The sequence below is a fragment of the Morchella sextelata genome (genome assembly GCF_020137385.1).
Source record: "Morchella sextelata strain SCLS chromosome Unknown scls_13, whole genome shotgun sequence".
NCBI lineage: Eukaryota > Fungi > Ascomycota > Pezizomycetes > Pezizales > Morchellaceae > Morchella > Morchella sextelata.
Window position 1 is genome coordinate 587655 of NW_025408628.1, and position 21909 is coordinate 609563.

The 21909-nt window shown below is 43.9% G+C and overlaps 8 protein-coding genes across 8 annotated transcripts; 6 read left to right on the top strand and 2 right to left on the bottom strand.

Annotated features, from left to right (window-relative positions):
- Nucleotides 1-1044: 1044 nt before the first annotated feature.
- On the bottom strand, nt 1045-1295 carry H6S33_002534 (uncharacterized protein; the record flags this gene model as incomplete). Its single annotated transcript, XM_044833881.1, has 2 exons — nt 1045-1070; nt 1124-1295. 2 exons carry the CDS (start codon nt 1293-1295, stop codon nt 1045-1047), a joined length of 198 nt encoding a protein of 65 aa, XP_044692695.1.
- A 439-nt stretch (nt 1296-1734) lies between these two features.
- Nucleotides 1735-4322, top strand: H6S33_002535 (uncharacterized protein; the record flags this gene model as incomplete). The annotated part of the gene is made up of 7 exons (XM_044833882.1): nt 1735-1762; nt 1827-1839; nt 1891-1933; nt 2003-2135; nt 2204-2749; nt 3319-4168; nt 4226-4322. 7 exons carry the CDS (start codon nt 1735-1737, stop codon nt 4320-4322), a joined length of 1710 nt encoding a protein of 569 aa, XP_044692696.1.
- A 953-nt stretch (nt 4323-5275) lies between these two features.
- H6S33_002536 (uncharacterized protein) lies at nt 5276-6761 on the bottom strand (the record flags this gene model as incomplete). Its single annotated transcript, XM_044833883.1, has 4 exons — nt 5276-5612; nt 5671-5970; nt 6026-6295; nt 6352-6761. 4 exons carry the CDS (start codon nt 6759-6761, stop codon nt 5276-5278), a joined length of 1317 nt encoding a protein of 438 aa, XP_044692697.1.
- Nucleotides 6762-7332: 571 nt separating this feature from the next.
- H6S33_002537 (uncharacterized protein) lies at nt 7333-8200 on the top strand (the record flags this gene model as incomplete). Its single annotated transcript, XM_044833884.1, has 2 exons — nt 7333-7500; nt 7565-8200. The coding sequence occupies 2 exons, from the start codon at nt 7333-7335 to the stop codon at nt 8198-8200; spliced, it is 804 nt and encodes a 267-aa protein (XP_044692698.1).
- Nucleotides 8201-9243: 1043 nt separating this feature from the next.
- Nucleotides 9244-10317, top strand: H6S33_002538 (uncharacterized protein; the record flags this gene model as incomplete). Its single annotated transcript, XM_044833885.1, has 1 exon — nt 9244-10317. One exon carries the CDS (start codon nt 9244-9246, stop codon nt 10315-10317), a length of 1074 nt encoding a protein of 357 aa, XP_044692699.1.
- Nucleotides 10318-11108: 791 nt separating this feature from the next.
- Nucleotides 11109-12979, top strand: H6S33_002539 (uncharacterized protein; the record flags this gene model as incomplete). The annotated part of the gene is made up of 4 exons (XM_044833887.1): nt 11109-11121; nt 11177-11455; nt 11517-12524; nt 12579-12979. 4 exons carry the CDS (start codon nt 11109-11111, stop codon nt 12977-12979), a joined length of 1701 nt encoding a protein of 566 aa, XP_044692700.1.
- Nucleotides 12980-13454: 475 nt separating this feature from the next.
- Nucleotides 13455-15249, top strand: H6S33_002540 (uncharacterized protein; the record flags this gene model as incomplete). Its single annotated transcript, XM_044833888.1, has 8 exons — nt 13455-13489; nt 13540-13562; nt 13621-13848; nt 13955-14001; nt 14087-14173; nt 14233-14427; nt 14484-14879; nt 14944-15249. 8 exons carry the CDS (start codon nt 13455-13457, stop codon nt 15247-15249), a joined length of 1317 nt encoding a protein of 438 aa, XP_044692701.1.
- Nucleotides 15250-15987: 738 nt separating this feature from the next.
- Nucleotides 15988-20353, top strand: H6S33_002541 (uncharacterized protein; the record flags this gene model as incomplete). The annotated part of the gene is made up of 7 exons (XM_044833889.1): nt 15988-16403; nt 16461-16535; nt 16600-16718; nt 16775-16951; nt 17204-17228; nt 17285-17866; nt 17929-20353. 7 exons carry the CDS (start codon nt 15988-15990, stop codon nt 20351-20353), a joined length of 3819 nt encoding a protein of 1272 aa, XP_044692702.1.
- Nucleotides 20354-21909: the final 1556 nt, after the last annotated feature.

Consider the following 21909-nt stretch of genomic DNA (forward strand, 5'->3'; position numbering starts at 1 on the left):
CTCTAATGAAAACAAAATTTATATGGAATATAATTTCAAGTATCTACACACAGCAGAGTGTGAAAGTTAATAGTCAGGACAACTTAAGCTTAAAGTAGAAATACATGTAATTAAAGCGTTCATGTAAGCTTTTGGCTCTGGGCTCCTGCTTCATGAGCTTCTACGACATGATTGCTGTTGAGTCGAATATGTATGTAGAGGGAATTCGTCATAACAAGATGTAATTGCGGTTCACAGGATGCCTCATCTGATATTTGATATCTCTCTAGATTACAGCTTAGTGGTTGAATCTCAGAGTAAACGCTAACTGTCGGCCCACAAAACTTAACTGCAGGCATTTGTCTCAAAAACAATCTGCCAAGATATGGCAAGTTAGGCACCCTATTTTAAGGATTCTGATAAGGATCGACCACGTTTTAACGAGATTCTTATCGAGAAGCGCATGAGCATGCCTATCAAAAGCGGAGGCTCTAATTCATAGAAAGATGTTTAAAAATAATGTATTTACTAAGAGACACCCCAAATCTTATGACCCAATGGTATTGCTATTCTAAAAGATTTACATCGATGGCCGCTTTTGACTGCCACCGCGCTGTGACTGAATTGTAGGTGAGTTACCCTACTCGCACGAGTGAACTAATCGTCCCGCTTGTGGTAGTTGACTGAGTCGTTCCAGCTAATTCCAGAAGTCAGCAACAGCTTTGAATATAGTAATCGATCATCGGCGAGTTCTTACAAGATTGTCTGAAATCATTAGCACTTTTCAACAGAATATGAAATTAGAGACAGAGAACTAACCTTATCACCATCACCCCAAAAGTAGTTCTTGGTCCTGAGGTTCTGGTAAGGGTATTCAACACGCTCCTCAAGGGGAGGCATGTGTTTCTCATGCTCCCAATGTTCGTTCCAAAGATTGTAGGCATTGATGGCACTGAGGACTAGGCATGGTGGAACAACACTGTATTTGTATCAAGGATGATTGAGTCAAAATCATTCGATCTCTGCTATATGTCGCTTCGTGAAATGGGGTTGAGGTAAGACAAACTAGAGGGAGATCTTGCGCCAGAGTTCTGGACATATGTCAGTAGACTTCATCGATTAGCACCATATTGAGGAAACGAACCACTAGATTCAGCGGCATGGTGCTTGACAGCTTCTCTTTCCTTGACAAAGGTACTTTCAGTTGCCTTGGAAGTCTCGGAAGCGAATCTTCTGACCTGGAAAGCAATACGCGATTGCTGTGGCCTTACGATAACGCGGGCGGTTGCGCGGGCGAGGGTCTGAGTGGAGAGCATTATGATTGTTTGAGTTCGGAACAGAAACGTTGAGGGGAAAATCTGACCGAGGATGGCCTGGGGCGATGGGGTGAGGTTTTCAAGATTGCGATTAGGACTAGATTATATAATAAATGTGTCATGGTCTAACCGATGACGGCATAACGGCGCTCCGGGGTAGTGGAAAAGAACTCAACATATTGAATACGGCACTGTAGAGTATTCTAGGAGTAAGAAAGGTTCTCGATGAAATATTTGAAAATTCTTTAGCTAGAAAATTTGAGATCACTTCGAATAATATGTAGTTCTAGTGTTGTGAAAACACGTATGTAGCTTAGAACGCGTGATATCATAAAGATGTCGCGTCTCCCCATGACTTCCGCCTCCCCAAGCCTAAGAAACACTGCAACCAAGTAGTACATAACTGTTCTTTGAAAACCAAAACCAAGAAAATAGAGTGATGAGTTTACGAATAACAACATGGAATGGTAGGTAACTCTTTTAAACCCCAAGGGAATCTAGTTTACTGACTACTCAATGGTCTTGCCACAGTCAACGGTATTCGGTGAGGACAATTGACTAATGATTCTGAGGCAAATCTGATTTCAATTCCCAGAAATCCATTTTCACACCACCCGTGGTTTGGCAAAACCTTCCAAGTATGTTTACTTCAATATCAAACAGCATGTTTCTTATTCTTATTAAGTGTGTGACTTTCCATGAATTAGGCAATGTTCGACACCTTAGAAGCCGATGTCGTTTGCATCCAGGAGCTTAGAATACAAAAGAAAGATCTCAAGGATGACATGGTCCTAGTTCCGGGCTGGGATTGCTTCTGTACGTTTCCCAAGCATAAGAAAGGTATGATCTGGTGTCGATGTGTTTCTTCAACGAGGACCGTTGTTTAAGACCGACACGGAGCTATGCAGGCTATAGCGGTGTAGCAATCTATACCCGTCAATCAAAATGCAATCCCGTGAAGGCCGAGGAAGGCATAACTGGAATTCTCGCACCCCCTGGTCGCGATGGAATGACATACTTATCCTTGCCATCGTCCGAGAGCATTGGTGGTTATCCCAAGCTTTCGCCCGAGGAAGCTGCCTTACTTGATAGTGAAGGCCGATGTCTCATCTTAGACTTTGGGGTATTCGTCCTAATCGGTTTATATTGTCCAGCGGATACGGACCCTGCTAGGGATGATATCCGTATTGCGTTCGCTGCCGCAGTGGATGAACGGGTTCGAAACTTGATAGAGGTTGAAAAGCGGAGGGTAATAGTCGTTGGAGATATGAACATTGCGAGAGATGAGATTGATAATGCCGCCGCAAAAGAAATTATGATGGAATATAATTTAGATAATTACAAAGACACGCCAACACGCCAAATTCTTCACAATTTGTTGGAGCCGCATACAAATGGTGTCATGGTCGACCTTTGTAGAGAATTCTTCCCACAAAGGCGTGGGATGTACACGTGTAAGTCATATTTTGCTCTATGCCCCTCAAACCTGGTGCTTCTCGGATCACAGAGATTTTTAAGGTCGAAAGTTTCTTCGAGCGCTGTTTCCGACTAATATGATATCAAATCCGAGAGGTTTCTAATAACATTTATTGGCGGATATCATTGCTAACCAACTCATAGGTTGGTCTGTTAGAGAAAACGCAAGGTCAGTTTTAAAGCTTCGGGAAATTGGCATTACAGGAGATTGAACACCTAGCCTCCAAAACACAGACATTTCTAGTATTATTATCATATCCACCTTGAATTGAAGTGAGCTCTGGAAAGTATTGTTATCAAAATCTAACGCCTCTATGTTTCTTATAGGCCAGGAAACTACGGTATTAACACATCTGAGTAACACAGCGTACAACTGCTGAAGAAATACCACATTTATAGGGAAGCGCATAGACTATATACTATGCTCTTCAGACATGAGAACATGGTTTAAAGAAGCAAACATACAAGAGGGTTTGATGGTAGTGACTTACTCGTTTCAAATCTCTTGATAAAGCTAACTCTGCTAAGGGTTCCGATCACTGCCCAGTCTATGGAGTAATCAGTGAGAAAATATTCGTCGGGGAGCGTGAGCAATATCTTCTTGATATTGTAAACCCCCCTGGCCTTTTTGTTGATGGGAAGCGCCAGCCTCACAAAACCGCCCCGAGGTTAAAGCTATCCGCACAAGCATCTAGTGAGTATACTAGGAGGCAGAATATACGGGACATGTTTTCAAAAGTTGCGGCCCAACCAAGCTCCAGTCTTCAAGCGAAAAATGCTCTTAATACTCATCCAATCTCAAACACGCCCGGAACATCCTTTACGGCTATTAGCGGATCCACACAATGTGACCCAGCGGTTTCAGCGTCTTTAGGTACTACGAGAGAGCTTTCTAGTTCTCAGAAAAGCCTGTCATTAGTCGGACCGCCAACGAAACGGCAAAAAATCGTCCCGTCGGGCCCACCCGGGAAGAAACCCGTTAACGCGACCCCTAAGAAATCCCATGGCCAGCAGAGCTTGACGAGTTTCTTTAAAAAGCAAACATCTACAGAGGAGAGTTCAACTACATCATCTGAACCTTCGTCAAGTCGACAAAGTCCTAAAGGCCCATCCGCTTCGATTTCAAGTACCAACGTCGACGCTGAGTTGCAGGATGTAGATTCGATCCAAAATTCATACATAGATGAGGCATTGACAGAGAGTGGACTCATGATGTCATTTCAAGAGGAGGAAGGCGCATTTCCTTTGATTGATCCCATCGAATCTAAGGACAAATGGTCACAATTATTCACAAGGCCTGCTGTGCCGAGATGTGAGGCACATAACGAGCCTTGTATCAAGTTAATAACCAAGAAACCTGGCCCAAACGTCGGTAGAGCGTTTTGGATGTGTTCAAGGTAAGTGTTTCCTCTTTACAATTTATAATTTCTTATAATAACGAATGTGTTGATTAGGCCACTTGGGCCTGGTGGGAGCAAGCTCACTAGTGGCCAGGCAGGAGAATGGAGATGTAACTTTTTCAAGTGGAGTAGTGATAAACCTAATGTCTAGATCTCTCCTTGAGTATCCCTTCGTACTCTATGTGTATATTCTGGGAATACGCCCAACGGATAGTAATCCAAAAGGAAGATTCACAACAACGTACGGATACAGATACTGGGCATATCTCATTATTCCGGGCTATAAATATGGAGTCCATTGTTGCAGTTATTGTATCCCTTTATCAAGCATCCAAAGAATTAGTATATCCGCTTGATGGATTCCTGAAATTTTATTTTGTTAAAATATCTGTATAGATTTAAATATTACTAGGTCGGTCTTCGTCGTCAATACGATATGGTTAATCATCTTTGAAGCCGGGAGCACCTGTAATTCATATTCGAGTCGATACAAGTATCTTTACTTAGGATTCTAGCCTTAATAAGAACTTTAGGAAGCGATTGTGATAATACAGGAGTCGTGTGGCAATGCAACAGCTCACTACCGCAATCTGCAGCCTCCAGCAATTGGTGGTACAAATGGCCGGAAAATTAATCCTGGGCCCTCACCAAGGTTTTCTGAACTTCAAGAAGATTCGGGCTCTATCGGAATAAGATCCCGACCGCGCGGACAGTTTTATTAGATCGACACCCATATGTACATAGTATTGATTTTGGCTACAGCATGGAGCATTAACATTACCCTGAATCATTTCGACAAATATAGATTTCACCCAATGTAGTAACAGCGCCTAGGATATTCCAGCCAATTCTGGAGAAATCGCTCCGTTTCTAGATAACTATCTAATATAATGTAGTATAAACACACGACCTGATATCTTTTTCTACTGGGTCATGGGTTTTACAGGTGACGCTTGCGAGATCGGAATCATCGAGTGATACTCTATGATCCAGATACCAATTAATACTTTTGGGGCTTACGGGGCTGGTATCAGTTGCAACACCAGGGCTCATCATATAATTCGGGGATGCCATTTTTATCATATTTACAAGTAAATATTGTCATCAAGCCACAACAGTATCCAGCTTCTTTCCCTGACTCCATTCCAGCGGTTTCGGGGTCATATAACTCTTCACGGCCTCGTCTGTGATAGCCTTCTTCCTTTCTTGGAATGCGGTAACAAATCCCTGTAGCTCTTTAATACATCTTGCCTTTAGCTCGCCCGTGAGTAATTCCCCTTTAAGATAACTTTGTCGGATGGATTCGAGCTCCTCATCGTCTTCAAGGAAGAATGTAAGGTATTGGAATGACACATCAACGTCGGGATTACCACCAAACTTGCGTTGTTCTTCGGTAGTGGTTTGTCCTCCGGAGAAAGCGTACTTATTAATCTTCTTTTTGCTGTGTAGAGTAGATCACAGGTTAGCACTCGGTTGGGATCAGGGGAGGGGAGGAATACATAGCGTTCATGGTATCATTCATGAATATGGCACTAGTATCGATTGATGCGCTCATCTTGCTTCCAGGGCCTCCGAGGGCGGGAAAGAACTGAGCATGGATCAAAGAAGGCTTTTGGTATTTAAGTCTACTTGCTACATCTCGAGTGAGGCGGAAGTATGGGTCTTGGTCGATGGCGCATGGAATCAAGGAGGGGATGTCTTTGACTTTATTGAAATCTTCCCCAAAAATGTGAGGGAATGTTGTGGCGAAAGCTGTAGAGGCTTGAATAGCTGTGAAGTGAAGCTTTCCAATGTTGTCACTAGTCATCTTAATTAACATATACTTCCTAATTAGCGCAAGGACGAGAGAGTTACATATCGGTGAAACCGAAAGTGGCTTTACTTTGGTTTGCTGTGATACACCGAGAGACCTTGACGACGTTTTCATAGAAGGCTCCTCCCATGAAATCCAAGTCGGAAAAGATAAAGGTCTTCTTTACGTTAAATCCAACAGCAATGATATCCCTGGCGTTATTTCGAGAGAAGCCCTTGACATCTGCAATAGTGAGGTTCTGTTTGAACAAGAATTTCTCATCGTCTGTCATCATGATGACCAGAGGGACGTCAAAGACGTCTTGTAGCCATCTAATAATTGCCCAGGTCAGCGCAGCAAAAATCAAACATTCCTAGTGTGCAATTACTTCGTAAACATGAATGGAATCATATGACCCAAATGCATGCTCTCACTACTAGGCCCTCTCCCAGTGTACAGGAAGAATGGTTTCCCTTGCTCAAATCTGTCGAGAATTTTCTCCAAATCTCTATGTGAGAAGAACATTCCTCTCCTCAGAAATATATGAGGTTTGTGGCCGGTGAGCTTCTCAAATCGTTCCAAAAGCTCGGGTGAGATACGACGGGTACCAAAATCTTTAATAAGCTTTTCATAATCAATCGCCAGGACCTTGCCATTAACTACAGCGCCCTTAACGTCGAAGGGGTCGATCTTCTGTTCCTGGCTAGCGGGAAGTTCGGTAGAGACAGGAACTTCTTTGAATGTCGTGGGGAGAGCATTAGGCTCCAGAGTTGGGGGCTGAGGATCATTTGTAGCCATCTTTTAAAAGCGAGCCACTGGGTATTTGGAGTATTGTTGAAAAGAGGGGACGTATCCAGTGAAACGTGGAGGAGGATCTGTTTATTGTATGACTGTTTTGGATTAAGCATCAACGGTTAAACTATTTTGGCGGGGTGCATGTGGCTGAGAGCATCGAGGGGCATCTCTACCAGCCACGGCTAGCCCAAAATGCAGGCAGGTCACATGACCCATAGAATTGTCGGTACAGTGCTAGATCATGTATATCTGAGTATGCAGGAAGGGCCCAGAATGAAATCTAGAACTCAAAGCAGTGATATAGAGTAATCCAATTTATTGTGCTTTAGATTGAGAATTTAAGAGTTGCGAATCTCGCTGGGTCATCTTTCTCTAATATTTGTCATCACGTATTTACACAATCACCCCTAACCCAAACGTGGCCTTTACCCTACCAAGTTCCAGGCACACCTGAAGGCTAGAGCTAAGAGCATCTCCGGAATTATCCTTTTAACGACACGATTGAATTTCTGGACCCCTCGCGGGCTTATCTTAGGAGTTTCTCCTTCAGATTCAAACAGTACAAAAAATAAACATGCAGCAATCCGGCTTTCGTTCGGCACCTGTTTCAAAAGCGTTCCTCTTTACTCTGGTCGCAACTTCTCTTTTGGCCTCAATCGTTGACGTCAAGCATTACTTCCATATCCAAATTGTACCACACCTCTGGGTCTATAGGCAGTTATGGCGTGTATTGATATGGCAGGTATGTTCCTGCTTTTGAGTACCATCCCATGGCCACCTGAGTCGGACCTGACAGTTATCTGCAGACATGCTATGCCAACGCCGGTGAGCTCTTGTTCGCCTCCCTAGTAATCTATCACCTCCGTACCATCGAGCGCCTTTTCGGCACGCGCAAATTCTCCTCCTTTCTTGTCTACTCCTTCATTGCAACTTCGGTCATAGCACCTATTCTCCTTGCACTCCTCTTCCGGCCCTTCACAGCATGGCATATGAACTATCTCCCTCCAGGGCCAACACCAATCATCTTCGCTGCGCTCGCTCAATACCACGCCAGCATTCCTGGGATCTACAAATTTAAATTACTCACTACGAGCTCCTCTGCCGACGGCGATGCCGATGCTCCCGGCATCACATTGTCTGACAAATTTTATGTTTACTTCCTGTCTGCTCAACTGGCACTCTGCCAGCCTCCCGGATCCATGCTTTCTGCTGCTGTAGGATGGGTTGTTGGTTATGCATGGAGAATGGACCTTTTGCCGAAGAGTAAGTGGAGATTGCCGAGTTGGCTGTTTACAGATAGCCAAGCTGGTGAATTTGAAACTTTAAGGAGAAGGTTGAGGGACCAAGACGGAGTAACGACAGGAGCAACCCAGACAGCTGTGCCCACAGCACCAAGACCTTTGGTGAGGCAGGTTTTGGACCAGTTCAGGGGTTCATTTTAAATGGTAGTGGCGAGTTACGAGTTTAATGGAGAGTAATTTTAGACACAGATCGGTGTACAATATTAGACGCTTCAAAATGGATCTGTACAAAACTTTGAATCTGTTTATGTGGAATCTGAAGTTGACACCAGTCTGAAAGAATCAGGGTCCATCGCGTACAATTCTATATGTATGCCTATGCCCTGGATTTATTTAAGGGTCAAGTAGGCCTAAAAACTCCAGACATTGCCTAATCATTATTCTTCTGGGCTTGTGGAATGAATTAATCGATTTAACTCCTCAAAACTTGCAATCAGCTAAAACGAAAAGTTAGCAATGATGATAATATTATCCCTAACTCTACTCTCGAATCGAAAACTTTAACACTTAAGTCGAGTTTGAATACTTAATACCTCAGGATGTTTCTACGCGCACAAGACGTTAATCGATCATAAATCAAGCATTGCTAAGTAGTCCAGCTCCGGATGCGGATCCAGTATGATGAAGGTATCAAAATTCACGTAGAATATTTACATGTATGTATATAACTTACATGTGTGCATCCAATCGGATCGAACTCTCTCCGTGCGCAAGTAAACCGGGCAGGCCTCGAGGTACTGACATTTTTATAAAAGGAATTAAATGCGTGTGGTCTTTCCACAATTAAAACCACGAAATCTTCGGTATAGAAAGATATACTACTTTAGGGCGCACATTTTAAGCTAAGACATGTGTCTATTCACCAAATATGCAGAATCCTATTGTAAATTCAAGGTCTTAGCACATTTTCTAAAAAGAGAAAAAGAAAATGCTCAATATTGTTACAGTGATTAATTTGAAATTCAAGACCTGAGGATGTTTTCCCTGACTGTTAAATCTTATTGCACTGATTTTATAAGATTTATATCAATTTCTTGTACAGCCACTTGAAAAAAAAGGCGACTACATGTATGTAATGAGATGTACAGTCGCGTGCATCAAGTTCTCGCCGTTTGGGCAACGCCGAGTGATAGCAACCATCGATGCATGCCCACACGCAATCCCCCCCCCGCCACGATCCCATAATGATTTCTTCAAAAGCTTCGAGATATGACAAGAGGCAGGCTGTTATTGCACTCCACAATACAGGCCGAACTACTGCCCAAATCAATAGAGATACTGGCTATCCAGTGAGAACTATTCTTGATACCATCGTCAATCAAGCCAAGCGAGGTCACACCGATGAACTTCCCCGCACTGGGCGACCACCTACCCTCAGTACATGGGAGAAAAAGAGAACAATAAAGGTTATAGAGAATGAGCCGAGCTCTTCTCTAGTTAAAATAAAAGAGTTAGCGGGACTCAATTGCTGTTTTAACACGATCAGGAAGTTCCTAAAAGCGGAAAAGTTAATACTCCATATCAAACGACCCAAGCCATGGATGAGACCAGGTCACCCCATACAGAGAATGCAGTGGTGTAGTAGGAGGCAGCATTGGCTTGTAGGCGAATGGAGAAAAAGGGTGTGGATAGATGAGTGTAAGATTGAATATGATTTTAACCTAGCTGGTCAAAAGGTTCGATATCATCCTGGGGAGCATCTCAACGAAAAACACATAAAACCAACGTTTAAGAGCAGTCACACTACGATTCAAGTCTGGAATGCATTCCAGTACGGCTCTAGATGCAATCTAGTACTGGTGTGCAAACGCAATTCCTCAGAACGAACTACGCATACAGACAAATTAGGCATGAATACGAAACAGTTCTGTGAGGAAATTATTGAGAGCAATTTGGCTCCTTATTGGCAGTCGTTAGAAGACCCGGAAGGCTTTTATCTTATTGAAGATAATCTAAAGGTTCATCAGAATAAGCTATCAAAAGAGTATAGGGCAGCATATGGGATTAAGAGGGATGATTGGCCTGCTGAATCACTAGATCTCAACCCAATTGAAAATGCATGGAGAACGTTAAAAAGTGCACTCAAAAAGCGATGGAGTTCTAGAGAGAGAAGACCCCATAGTGCACATGAACTTTTTATCGCTGCACAAGAGGAGTGGGAAGCATTGTCTCAATCAAAGCTGGATAAATTAGTAGACTCCTTGCCATCAAGAGTTGAGGCCTGTCTCAAAGCCAATGGGGGATACACTAAATGGTAGTCACAAAATTGTTTTCTTTATATTCTATTTAAGTCTACTATATATTCTCTATTAAATATCTTCACTTGTAGTTGAGTAACAAGGGGGTCGTGGTTGTTGTTGCGCTCGTGAATGATCGTGGATGGCGAGAACTTGATGCACGCAACTGTACGTTTTAACTTTTTGTGGTGTTTTTAATTTGCTTCGCGATGGTTATTTATGTACTCTATATATAGCTAGGCACTGTACATTTTAACTTTATAAAGATAGGTACATATATGTCTACAAGTATGACATATGTGGGTGTGTTTTATTCGGGATAGGGTAAAATCTCTGCCCAAAATCAGAGTCAAACATAGCGCCTACATGTAATTAAGCGGCTCACTAGTAGCTCCAGTCATGAAGGATCACTCAGCTTTGGGAGTGTCCTTATCAGTTGATTCATTGAACGATAAGATTAGATCCTAAGACACGCACGACGTTGAATGACGACGCATGAGTGCTAGTGCGGCTCCAAGGCACCCCAACGTTCAACCATCTCGATAATATCAAAGAGCACGATAAGGATCAATTTTGTATGGCCGTTAAATACTTACAAGCATCGGTCCCAATATCACACCAACCTACACAAAATTGCACTCTACTGATATAACTACAACGTGAGCGCAGCTTCTTCTCTGCATGTTGCAAGGGCCGAAAAGAAGGAAAATCCAGTCTTATTGATTGGAGGTCTCCGAGGAAGAAGCTCAGGGGAAGCCATACAGGTTGGAACGAGCTCAAACACCTGTTATATTGTCTTACCAGCTTGAAGTATGGCGATACTAGGTTTGTTAAGTCCGCGGTGAGCTGTATGCGTGTCAGATTTTAATCCATAGTCTAGATATATTCCTTGGATTACTTCACGTAACCGTGATAATTGTACACCTGTTGGTAGCACCATACACGAAAGTCGAAGAATCATTCAATTTGCAAGCGACCCATGATATATTGCGGTATGGTATATCGACGACCAATGTTACAGCGTCTCTCGTACAGGATTATGATCATTTTGCATTTCCTGGAGCAGTCCCAAGGACCTTCGTTGGCCCGGTTGTGTTGGCTGGACTCAGTAAGCCAATAATTGATATATTAGGAGATTTCGTAAACGATCAGGTTATCGGTGCGTATTTAAAATTCAGGTTTTGAACTCGAAAAAGTACTGATAGGTGAAATGCATTTAGTGCGAGGTGTTCTTGGGCTACTCACTGCACTCTCGCTGATCCTATATACTCGCGCCATACATCGTGCATACGGCCGTACAACAGCAATCTTCTACACTCTCCTTCAGATATCGCAATTCCATCTACCGTATTATGCTTCACGGCCATTACCAAATACCTTTGCTTTGATACTTTCTACCGCGGCGCTATCTTTCCTCCTTCCACGCCCTGTAACCACTCCAAAGCAACGTAGGGGGACTTATAAGCTCGGAATCTATATTCTCACCTTTACTGCCGTAATATTCCGCTCCGAGCTCGCAATATTACTCTTTTTCGTAGCCTTGCGACTACTCCTCACACGTCGTGTCTCTTTGTTTCGAGATGTTATTCCTGCCGGAATTGCTGGGGGTTTAGTGGGTCTTGCAATAACACTTACAGTTGATTCATATTTCTGGCAATCCCATAATCCAGAAGTAAGACATTTCACGACCCCGTTCCTCACCGAAAAAACAGGCTTGATCTGGCCGGAATTATCGGGATTCTTGTACAATGCCATTGAAAATAAGTCTTCAGAATGGGGTGTCTCTGTGTGGCACTACTATTTCAGCTCTTCATTACCAAAGCTATTACTAAACCCGTCGGTATTACTCGTCTCGTTACCATTCTGTCTTTGCGGGTCTCCAACGGCTGCAAAAGAGCTCCTAATCCCGGCGTTGGGTTATGTAGCGGTATATTCATATCTGCCACACAAAGAATGGCGATTTGTTGTATACATCATTCCTGCGTTAACGCTTTGTGGCGCACTTGGAAATGCATGGATATGGGACAGGAGGACCAAGAACGCCATATATGCACTTCTGGCGATGGGAACTTGCGGTTCGATCGTGCTGGCGGCATTGGGGGGGACGGGTATGATGCTCGTTAGCTCGTGGAACTATCCCGGTGGGGATGCAGTGATGAAGCTACACCATGCTTTTGCTGAAGAGGGAGTACATGGGGTAGAGACCGTTCACCTAGACACATTTGTTTGTATGACAGGTGCTACTCGGTTTCTACAGGAACGTCCGTTGATCCCACTTTCAGCTGCAGAAAACGAGAAATGGAACACAGCGATCAAAGGGGTTGTATTTGATAAGACAGAGAACGAAGATGATTTACTTTCGGCGAAGTTTTGGGAAGATATCGATTGGGTCGTCACTAGTGATGTTTCGCGTGTTATTGGAAAATGGAGGATTGTGGATAGTGTTGTTGGTTGGAAGGGTGTTAAAGTTTATAAACCCGGTGAAATTGTTCATGTCGGTGCTATAGGGATAGGGGAGAAGGAAGCGGAGGATTTAGGGCTGGTAAAAGAATCGGAGCCTTCAACTGTGTGGTGGAAGAGGGCATTGGAGGATGGGTATGGGTTGAGAGAAAACGTATTTAAGGGTTACTGGGTAGGTGCGAGGATTGAGGAGATGGTTTGGATTTTGAAGAAGGAGACGTGATGATTAGCGTTTAAGTTTATTTCATCACCTTGCACGTATGGCCGGGTTTTGTTTCTCTTCATTCAGGTTTATTTTTGAGAAGCCGGTAGTTACTTGATATCAAATCCATGACTTTGGATAATTGTAGAGTATCAACGCGGGGCAAATGTCATCAAGGTGTTATTGTTACTAGAGCTTGGGTCACCAAGAAACAGGCGGTATACGAAAGCACCAACTTATCATCTATAGTAGTACATGTAGTTGCTTGTTAAGGTTTATCGCTGAGGCTACGTGAGTATACATGTAGGTACATGTAGCTGACGGAGGCTCTGCTGAACCCTCACCCTACAGGTGCTCAAGCCACACCTACTACGCAACTCTTCCCCCGCTTGGTGCTAGGAACATCACCAACCTCTCAACCACAACAGCATCAGCATTCTAACCTATCACCCTTCTCTTCTTCCTCTGGATCTTGTTTTTCTCCAGCTTCATCAAAATGGCTAATCAAACCCCCGCCGTTGTCATGGACAAGTGAGCAACCTTTGTTTAATGGATCGTTTACTTGAGCTAACTGTCCACAGCGGTACGGGTTACTCGAAGCTAGGTGTGTGCATGTCAGTTGTCTAATGCTTTCCGCCAGTGTGCTAATAGCTTATAAATAGGGTTTGCCGGAAACGATTCCCCATCCTTCGTCTTTCCCACTGCCATCGCTATAAAAGGTCCCACGGGTGGAGGGGGTGGTTCCGGTTCGGGACGACCGGCAGTGGCTCAGAAGCCATCGTACCTTACCGGAGGAGCCGGGCCGAGTGGGCATTTAAGTGCGAAGAGGGGTACCGAGGATTTAGATTACTTTATTGGTGATGAAGCACTTGCACAAGGCAGTGGACCGGGTACGAATCTGCTATTTTGTTGGTCGATTAAGGAGGAAGGACAGACAAAGGAGTTAGCTTGGTGGGCAATTCCGTGGACTATAATGCTGACATGATGTGCTATTAGGATACGGAGTTCACTATCCCATTAGACACGGCCAGGTTGATAACTGGGTATGTGCTTTACAGTTGCTTCGAAGTTCAATGGTAGTTTTGGGGGGGGGGGGGGGAGCGTTGTATTTGCTAATTAGCTTTGTAGGATCATATGGAGCGCTTCTGGCAGAATTCCATCTTTAAGTACCTTCGAGTCGAACCTGAGGACCACTATTTCCTCCTCACCGAACCGGTAATTCCCATCTACCATAATTCTACAACGTACGAAGATGCTAAGCCCTTGTACCACAGCCCCTAAACCCCCCAGAATCACGTGAAAATACAGCCGAAATCATGTTCGAGACCTTCAATTGTGCCGGTTTATATATTGCCGTGCAGGCTGTGTTGGCACTGGCAGCGAGTTGGACCAGTAGCAAGGTTCAAGACCGAAGTTTGACGGGAACCGTGATTGATTCTGGTGATGGTGTCACTCATGTTATCCCAGTGGTACGTCTCCATGTGATCAATTGGAATTTCACTTCGCCCATTGACGTCTCATATAGGCCGAGGGCTATGTCATTGGTTCATCCATCAAGTCGATTCCGATTGCCGGTCGCGACATCACATTCTTCGTACAATCTCTCCTACGTGATCGTGGTGAAGCGGATTCATCTCTGAAGACAGCCGAGCGCATTAAGGAAGAGTTTTGTTATGTCTCTCCAGACATTGTGAAGGAATTCACACGGTTTGATAAAGAGCCAGAACGGTTCCAGAAGTATGTTGTCGAACAAGCCGGTGGCCGTAGCGTCACAGTAGATGTGGGTTATGAACGATTCTTGGCGCCAGAGATCTTCTTCAATCCGGAAATTCATTCGAGTGATTTTTTGACACCATTACCGAACGTTGTGGATACTGTTATTCAGTCGAGTCCAATTGATGTGAGAAGGGGGCTATATAAGGTACAGTTAAATACGGAGAATTCCCATATAAATATAAAAAGCTCACGCCACTTAACTGCTTTAGAATATCGTTCTTTCCGGCGGTTCTACTCTATACAAAGATTTCGGCCGCCGTCTCCAACGTGATATCCGCCACCTGGTTGATGCACGTATCAAGAAGTCGGAGGAAAAGTCTGGTGGAGTGAAATCTGGAGGTCTTGAGGTCCAGGTTATCACACACAAGAGACAGCGCCACGGTCCATGGTTTGGTGGATCTCTATTGGGACAGACCCCAGAGTTCAGAAGCTACTGCCATACCAAAGCCGAGTATGATGAGATAGGACCTAGCATTGTTAGAAGATTTGCATTGTTGGGTGGGCCAGGTCAGTAGAAGTTTCAGAAGATGGAATATTTGAAAGTAGAGGTAGAAAGTAGTATGAGTGGAAGGGTGATTGAACAGGTGAATAAGCATGGCTAGTGGACTAGTGGAAAGAATTTATATACCGGTAAACAGTAAAAATTGTTTTTCTTCTTTTTGCATTCGTACCTCTTGATAGTTGAGTACTATGCTTGTGTTTTTTTGCAGACCTAATTTGAGCGAGTTAAATCGGTCCAGAAACTGGATCAGGGAAAGAGTGGCAAAGGCACGAGGATCCATGCAGAATTTCTGGCAAATGGATTGCTTAAATGCCCCTGCTTTTACCGCGTCTCAGACAACCTCGAAGCCGTGTGTCTTTGACATTGGATACAAACCGGTAACCACCAGTGGGTGTTATCGTTGAGGTATTCCCATATGTGATATGTACTATTCTGCAGAGTGGGACAAGTATGCAGAAAATGGGCATGGGGTTAGAAATCCCAAGGAATATACATGTAGTATGTCCGAATTGTTAACCAGCCAATCAGTATTTGATCGATGCAGACGTACGTGCACGGCAGGAGCAAGGCTGAGAACATGTATGTATACATGTATGTACATATAGCACAGCCCGGTCATGCTATATACTTCTAACATCGAACATCCTGCATATATATCCGACCATCCCCACCTATCGAGCCCTGGAACCCGGCTACCTACCGTCTAAATTATTTTTCACCTTAAGGACTTCCCGGCTACTATACAGCCGCGATGGCAGAGGCTTTTGGTGTTGCAGAAAGTACTACTGATATCCTACAACTTACAGAGAAGCTGGTGGCGCTGGGTTATGAGTATATCGCAGGCATAGGGAACGCCCCGGACGATCTTCGGCAGCTATTGAACGAACTTCTCTCGCTCAGTAATGTCCTTTTTATGTTACAAGACCATCTGCAGAACCCAGCAAATTCAACGGCCCCAAATGCAGTATTAGGCAGTAATAATGGTCCAATGTCAGAATGCACGCTTGATTTGAAACAACTAAAGCTCAAGCTGGAGCTCAAGAAACGGATCGGGGGAAAGATGACGTGTCTTGTGTGGCCATTAAAGAAGAGGGAAACCATGAAGTGGATATCACAATTGGTACTTTATAATAGACTTTTCACATTAATTCTGACGACAGATCAATCGTGAGTTGCCTCTAGATCTCTCATTTTATAGTAGGCAGCTGTGCTGACTCCCAATAGTACCCTTTCAAAAGGTAATGAGAGGTGTGCTTGGGATAGTAATATAAACAGCTTACCGGATGAGTCTTCACGCGTGTAAGCAAACCTACACCTGTATAATCGGTATCTGGTTTTCCAACTATTTTGACACCTAAGCCAGGTCTTTATCGGAGGAAATTAGAGCGTGTACCCAGGAAACAAATTTCAGCGCACACAGCCTGCAAACAGATTCTAGGGGTCAGTGCACCAGGACAGAAACACAAGATCGAGTCAAGATCGGTAAGGAGGAAAGTTCAAAGATAAACCAACTCTTGATGCTAATATATTAACTTCAGAAAAGGGTCAAAATAGTATTCTTAATTGGTTATTTCCTGGGAATTTTGATATCAAACACCTTGAGATCAGTGGGGAAAGACTGAGAGATACTGGAAAATGGCTGATGGAGACGCTCGAATTCGACAACTGGATTAAAGGACGGTCAGATTATTCATTGCTTTGGGGTTATGGAATTCGTATGTATAGCAAATTCTTAAATCTGTCTGCAAGACCAAATAATCCGGTTTATTGCAGCCGTTTCTTCACCACATGAGCATTTGTGGTTTCGGAGTCTGTGCTCGGAAAGCTCACAGATGTCTGGTTATGGGACTCTTTATAATCACTGCGTCCGTGTTGGTGTGAACAAAACGACCCAATAAACTGGATTATTTGGTCTTCAAATTTGCCGAGCAGGTCAGATCAAATTACTAATTCTATGGACCAAATAGCTGGTGCTGGAAAAACACACTTGAGGTAGCTCTTTGTTACGATTCAGATCGGCTATATCCAGTCTAACAGCACCGTCCTAGCTCGCTGGTTATTGATCGTTTGCAGACGATCAAAGCCTCGTCAGCAAACTATGGGTTGGCTTATATATACTTTGACTACATCGAAAAAGATCGACAGGGACCTGTCCAAGTTATGGCCAGCCTAATCAAACAACTTTCCACTCAGACATCGACATCACTTCCTGACGAAACTAGGAAACTCTACAACAAATTGCAAAGAGAAGAAGAAAGAAAACCGAATTTCGAAGAATTGTATAGTGTTTTTCTCGCAACGTGTGGGAAATTTAGTCGAGTCTTTCTGGTTTTTGATGCTTTGGATGAATGTGACCAAGATGGTGGGCAAGGATATTTACTTAGGTCACTTCAACGCCTCTTAGAAGAGAAACAACAAATTAGTATCTTTTTGACAAGCCAGCCATACCCGGAGGATATTCAAAGGTACCTTCACCATGCGCCTAAGGTAGAAATTTCAGCACACCAAGAAGATATTGGAATTTATATAGAGAAGAAGATAGGTGAGAACGCACGAGCAAAGCGCCTCATTGAGCAAAGCAAATGCAAAAACAAGATTATATGCAAGCTTGCTGAATGTGCTAAAGGAACGTAAGTACATGTAGTTAGGTTTTATATGCATGGATTTCTATATACTAACTTGGTTATTGCAGATTTCTCCGTGTTATTTTTCATATTGAACATATATGTCAACAAACCACAGTAAATCAAATCTTCATAGAGTTGGAGAGACTCAATATTCTAGGATATGAGGAATCGAGGCCTTTGGATTTTACTTACGACAGGATCATGAATATCATCTATAAGAAGCCGGAACGCTGCAAAGAACTGGCATTAAAGGTTTTCTCGTGGCTTGTGAAAGCTAAACGAAAATTGACAGTGGAAGAGATTCGGGAAGCGGTTTCTATCACATTGGATGCAAGTGGACTTGACGCAAGGGATCTACCCGACCAGTCGATATTGCTGGATGCCTGTGCCGGGTTGGTTAAAATCGACAAGAACGGAGCAGTCCGATTTGCCCATTATACAATCCAGGAATATATCCTGAAGAACAGTATTCTTCCCGCGGACACGGACTTTAAGATAGCAGCAGCATGTGCTAGTTATCTCTTATTCGATGATTTCAATAGTCATAATTTCCTCAGGATAGATAGTTCTGGATTGCATACGTTTCTAGGATACGCCTGTGATTATGTATTTTCTCACTTGAGGTGTTGTGATCACCCTTTAACGGCCATTTCCTTTCTCAATCTTTTTGAGAAAGTGAACCATGGTATTATGCCTGACTGCGGGTTCCACCTCTGGCCTTCGAATATGCCGCTAGGGGCAGCGATTGACATGGGCCTTTATACTATTGCTCGGCAATTACTGGAAATGGGATGTGATCGTTCTCCTCTAAACAGTTACAACCTCCATAAGGCGGTTATCGAAGACTCAAGAGAGATCATACAAATCCTTCTTGAAAACGGAGTTGAGAGTTCAGTCTGGGACGATAATGGGATGGCACCACTTCATCTTGCGGCGATAAAAGACAATATCGAGGTTGTTCGGCTATTTCTCCAATACGGGGCGGATATTTCTATCCAAGACGGGGAAGTAGGGCTAACAGCACTACACATGGCCGTGTCCCGAGGCCATAACGAAGTTGTATCGCTACTTCTGGAGAACGGGGCAGATATTTCTATTCCTGATGATGAGGGCCAGACAGCAATACATTCAGCAGTTCTGGGATTTCGAAAGAATCCGGAGACCTTGAGTCTTATTCTTCAGATGAGTGAGAGTGCGGATGTCTGGGCCCAGGATCAGTCCGGCTGCACAGCCTTTCATCTAGCAGCAACCTATGGCTTTGATGAAGTTATCCAATTGTTTATCGACAACGAGATAGACTTTAGTGTTCCTGTTAAAAGTAATTCTGGATCAACGCCACTACATAAAGCAGCCCTTCGAGGGCATAAATCATTTGTGCAACTTCTCATAAGAGCCGGGGCGGCTGAGAATATCTCAATTCAGGACAATCATGGGCGAACAGCACTCTATCTAGCATCGCGAGGAGGCCAACATGGATATTTCCATCCTTCAAGTGTTCAAAAGTATCAATCCAATTTTAGCTATTGTGGCGTCATCTTGGCACTTCTCGAAAACGGGGCAGATATCTCAGTTCAGGATTATAGTGGGCTTACAGCCGTGGACGAGGCAGTATCTAGAGGCAATCTCGACATCCTGCAGCTGTTTCTCGAAGAGGGGGCCGATCTTTCGCTTTTCAAGGATCATGGATCAGAAGCATTCTACTTAGCAGCATCTTTGGGCAGTAAGGAGGTTACTAGTCTACTCATCAAGAAAGGTGTCGATATTTGGAAAACTTCGGGTGATTACAAACAAACAGCGCTCCATGGCGCAGCATCTGGAGGGCACTACGAGATTGTAAAATCACTTCTTGACACCAAGGCACGCCCAGAGATTTCTCTCCAGGACATATTCGGGCAAACAGCTCTTCACATTGCGACTCTAGGGGGGCACTATGAGATTGCACGCCTGCTCCGAGAGAGAGATATCAACATCGAGCTTCGAACGATATCTGGGCAAACAGCGGCTGATATTGCAGCTTCTACGGGCCACACCGAGATTGCACGATTGATTCTTGAAAACGAAGTACCTCATCCGCCTAGAGCAGTTATATTCCACGACACAGGTGTAAGCACAACTCGCCAGGGCGATTTTATGAGGAGAGCGGGTGTTTGGGCCACGGGTAATATGCAAGCGTCTCAAGGACAGGTAGCACACCATGGATATAGATCGCCATATAGTACAATACAGGCAGAGAATCAGGAGGCAGTACCAGATGAAAAAACAAGACAGCAACCGGACGCTAGAATCATAAATAGGAACAAGCGAGCGAGACTAAACGAAACGTCGGCGCAGATGAGCCATTCAGAAGATATATTGAAAAAGCCACGAACGGACATAGAAGAATCCTCAGAAGCTCTTTTTGCATGCCGCGGGACTTCCCCTGAAGGTTCTACGCGTACAAGAATCCCATCTCTTGACCGGAACGCCGAGGCTCGAAAGTCAGAGCGGTAGCAGGAGTGTTGTGAGATCCCAGCTGGGTCCCGACAGCTGGGAGATGGCGGGGACCATGATTTGTTGGTTCTATAGCTGTAAGTTCTCATTTATAGCCCGTCAGAGCTTTTTTTATTACTGATTGTTCTGCGTGTGGCGCGTTGAAGGCTATTTATTAAAGCCGAGATTAAGGGCTCATCGCAGAGCTCGAAGTCCTTATCTAATTGAAGACAGCAAGTCTATCTATTGACACCCAAAACAAATTATCCCTTCTCTTATATATCTATATACCTGTATTTTCTTTTTAGTTTCGTTACAATCCGTGCACCCGATATCCCATCCAGTTAAAATCATGCGATATATTTTGATGTATTAATTATCACTTAAGTGAGCCCCAAATTTCTCTGAGACCCGATATATTGGGCACTTCAGAGGAGTGTATTAAGAAAGAATTTATTAAAGTTCCATGGTATCCGAGACTCCGATCGCGAGGAAAAGCTAATGTACCATAAATTCCCGAGCTACATCCTAGCCAATAATAAGGGCCCGTTTGGCTGTTGTAGAGGAATCGAAACTCCGTTTCGTAACTGCTCCGTTAGGGAGGATAAACGGAGCTTTTTCAAAACGGAGTTTAGGTTTATTTGGCCTGCCAAGCACCACTTCGGATTTTAATTGTCAAGGTGGATTTTGTTTGGGTTGTGATGACTGCAACAGCGAAAAGTAGGTCTTACCTACTTTTCAAAAACTCTGTTCCAACGTCCTAACGGAGTTACAGAATTAAAATTGGTTGACCGAACGCAAGCTTTTTTTTGGAAACACGGAGTTTCGAAGAAAATGAAACGGGGTTATGTCGTTTCCATACAAATCTGCCTCCTGTAACTCCATTTCGACTGGCAGCCAAACGGGCCCTGAATTAAACCATCGAGTGATATCTCATGACACAGCTACCTTCAGCCCTGCCCTAAAATCCGTATGATAACTCTATACTATCCGAAAATATTACTGGTATATTTAAGTTATATTCTCAGAAACATCCTATATCCCTCTTAGCAATCAAAAATACTTAATCCACGCACACAATCGATGGGCTTCAATCCCCAAAAAGAGAGACGGTAAACACAAGAGCTCCAAGTTCAACCCTCAAGGATAAGGATCAAATCCTCTCTACTTTGAAGATTCAGGTCAAAACACTTAATTAAGTGTAATAGGCGTACATGCATGGCCGATAACTGTGGTTCATTGTGTGTATTGGCCTTGGCGGCACAGGGTTAGGTGTGTATGCGCTGCCGGTAGGTACTAGGGGAAGTTATTCAGGCCTTACATTGCCAGATTCCGTGTCCCACCCACCGATTCCACCGGCCCTCAACCCTGCTAGCTGTGAAGTTTAAGTCGGAACCAGCAACAACCTTCTGAAAAGTATAGGGATAAACTACATTTATGACTGTGGACTCCTCCTCCTCTGCCTCAGCTCTTGAGTATAACTCGAAGAAACAGGACGTTTTGAAAGATCGGCGTATGAGTACCAGGATTCAAACAACCATGCTGCGATAATGTCAGCATCTCGAGCTATCGGGGGG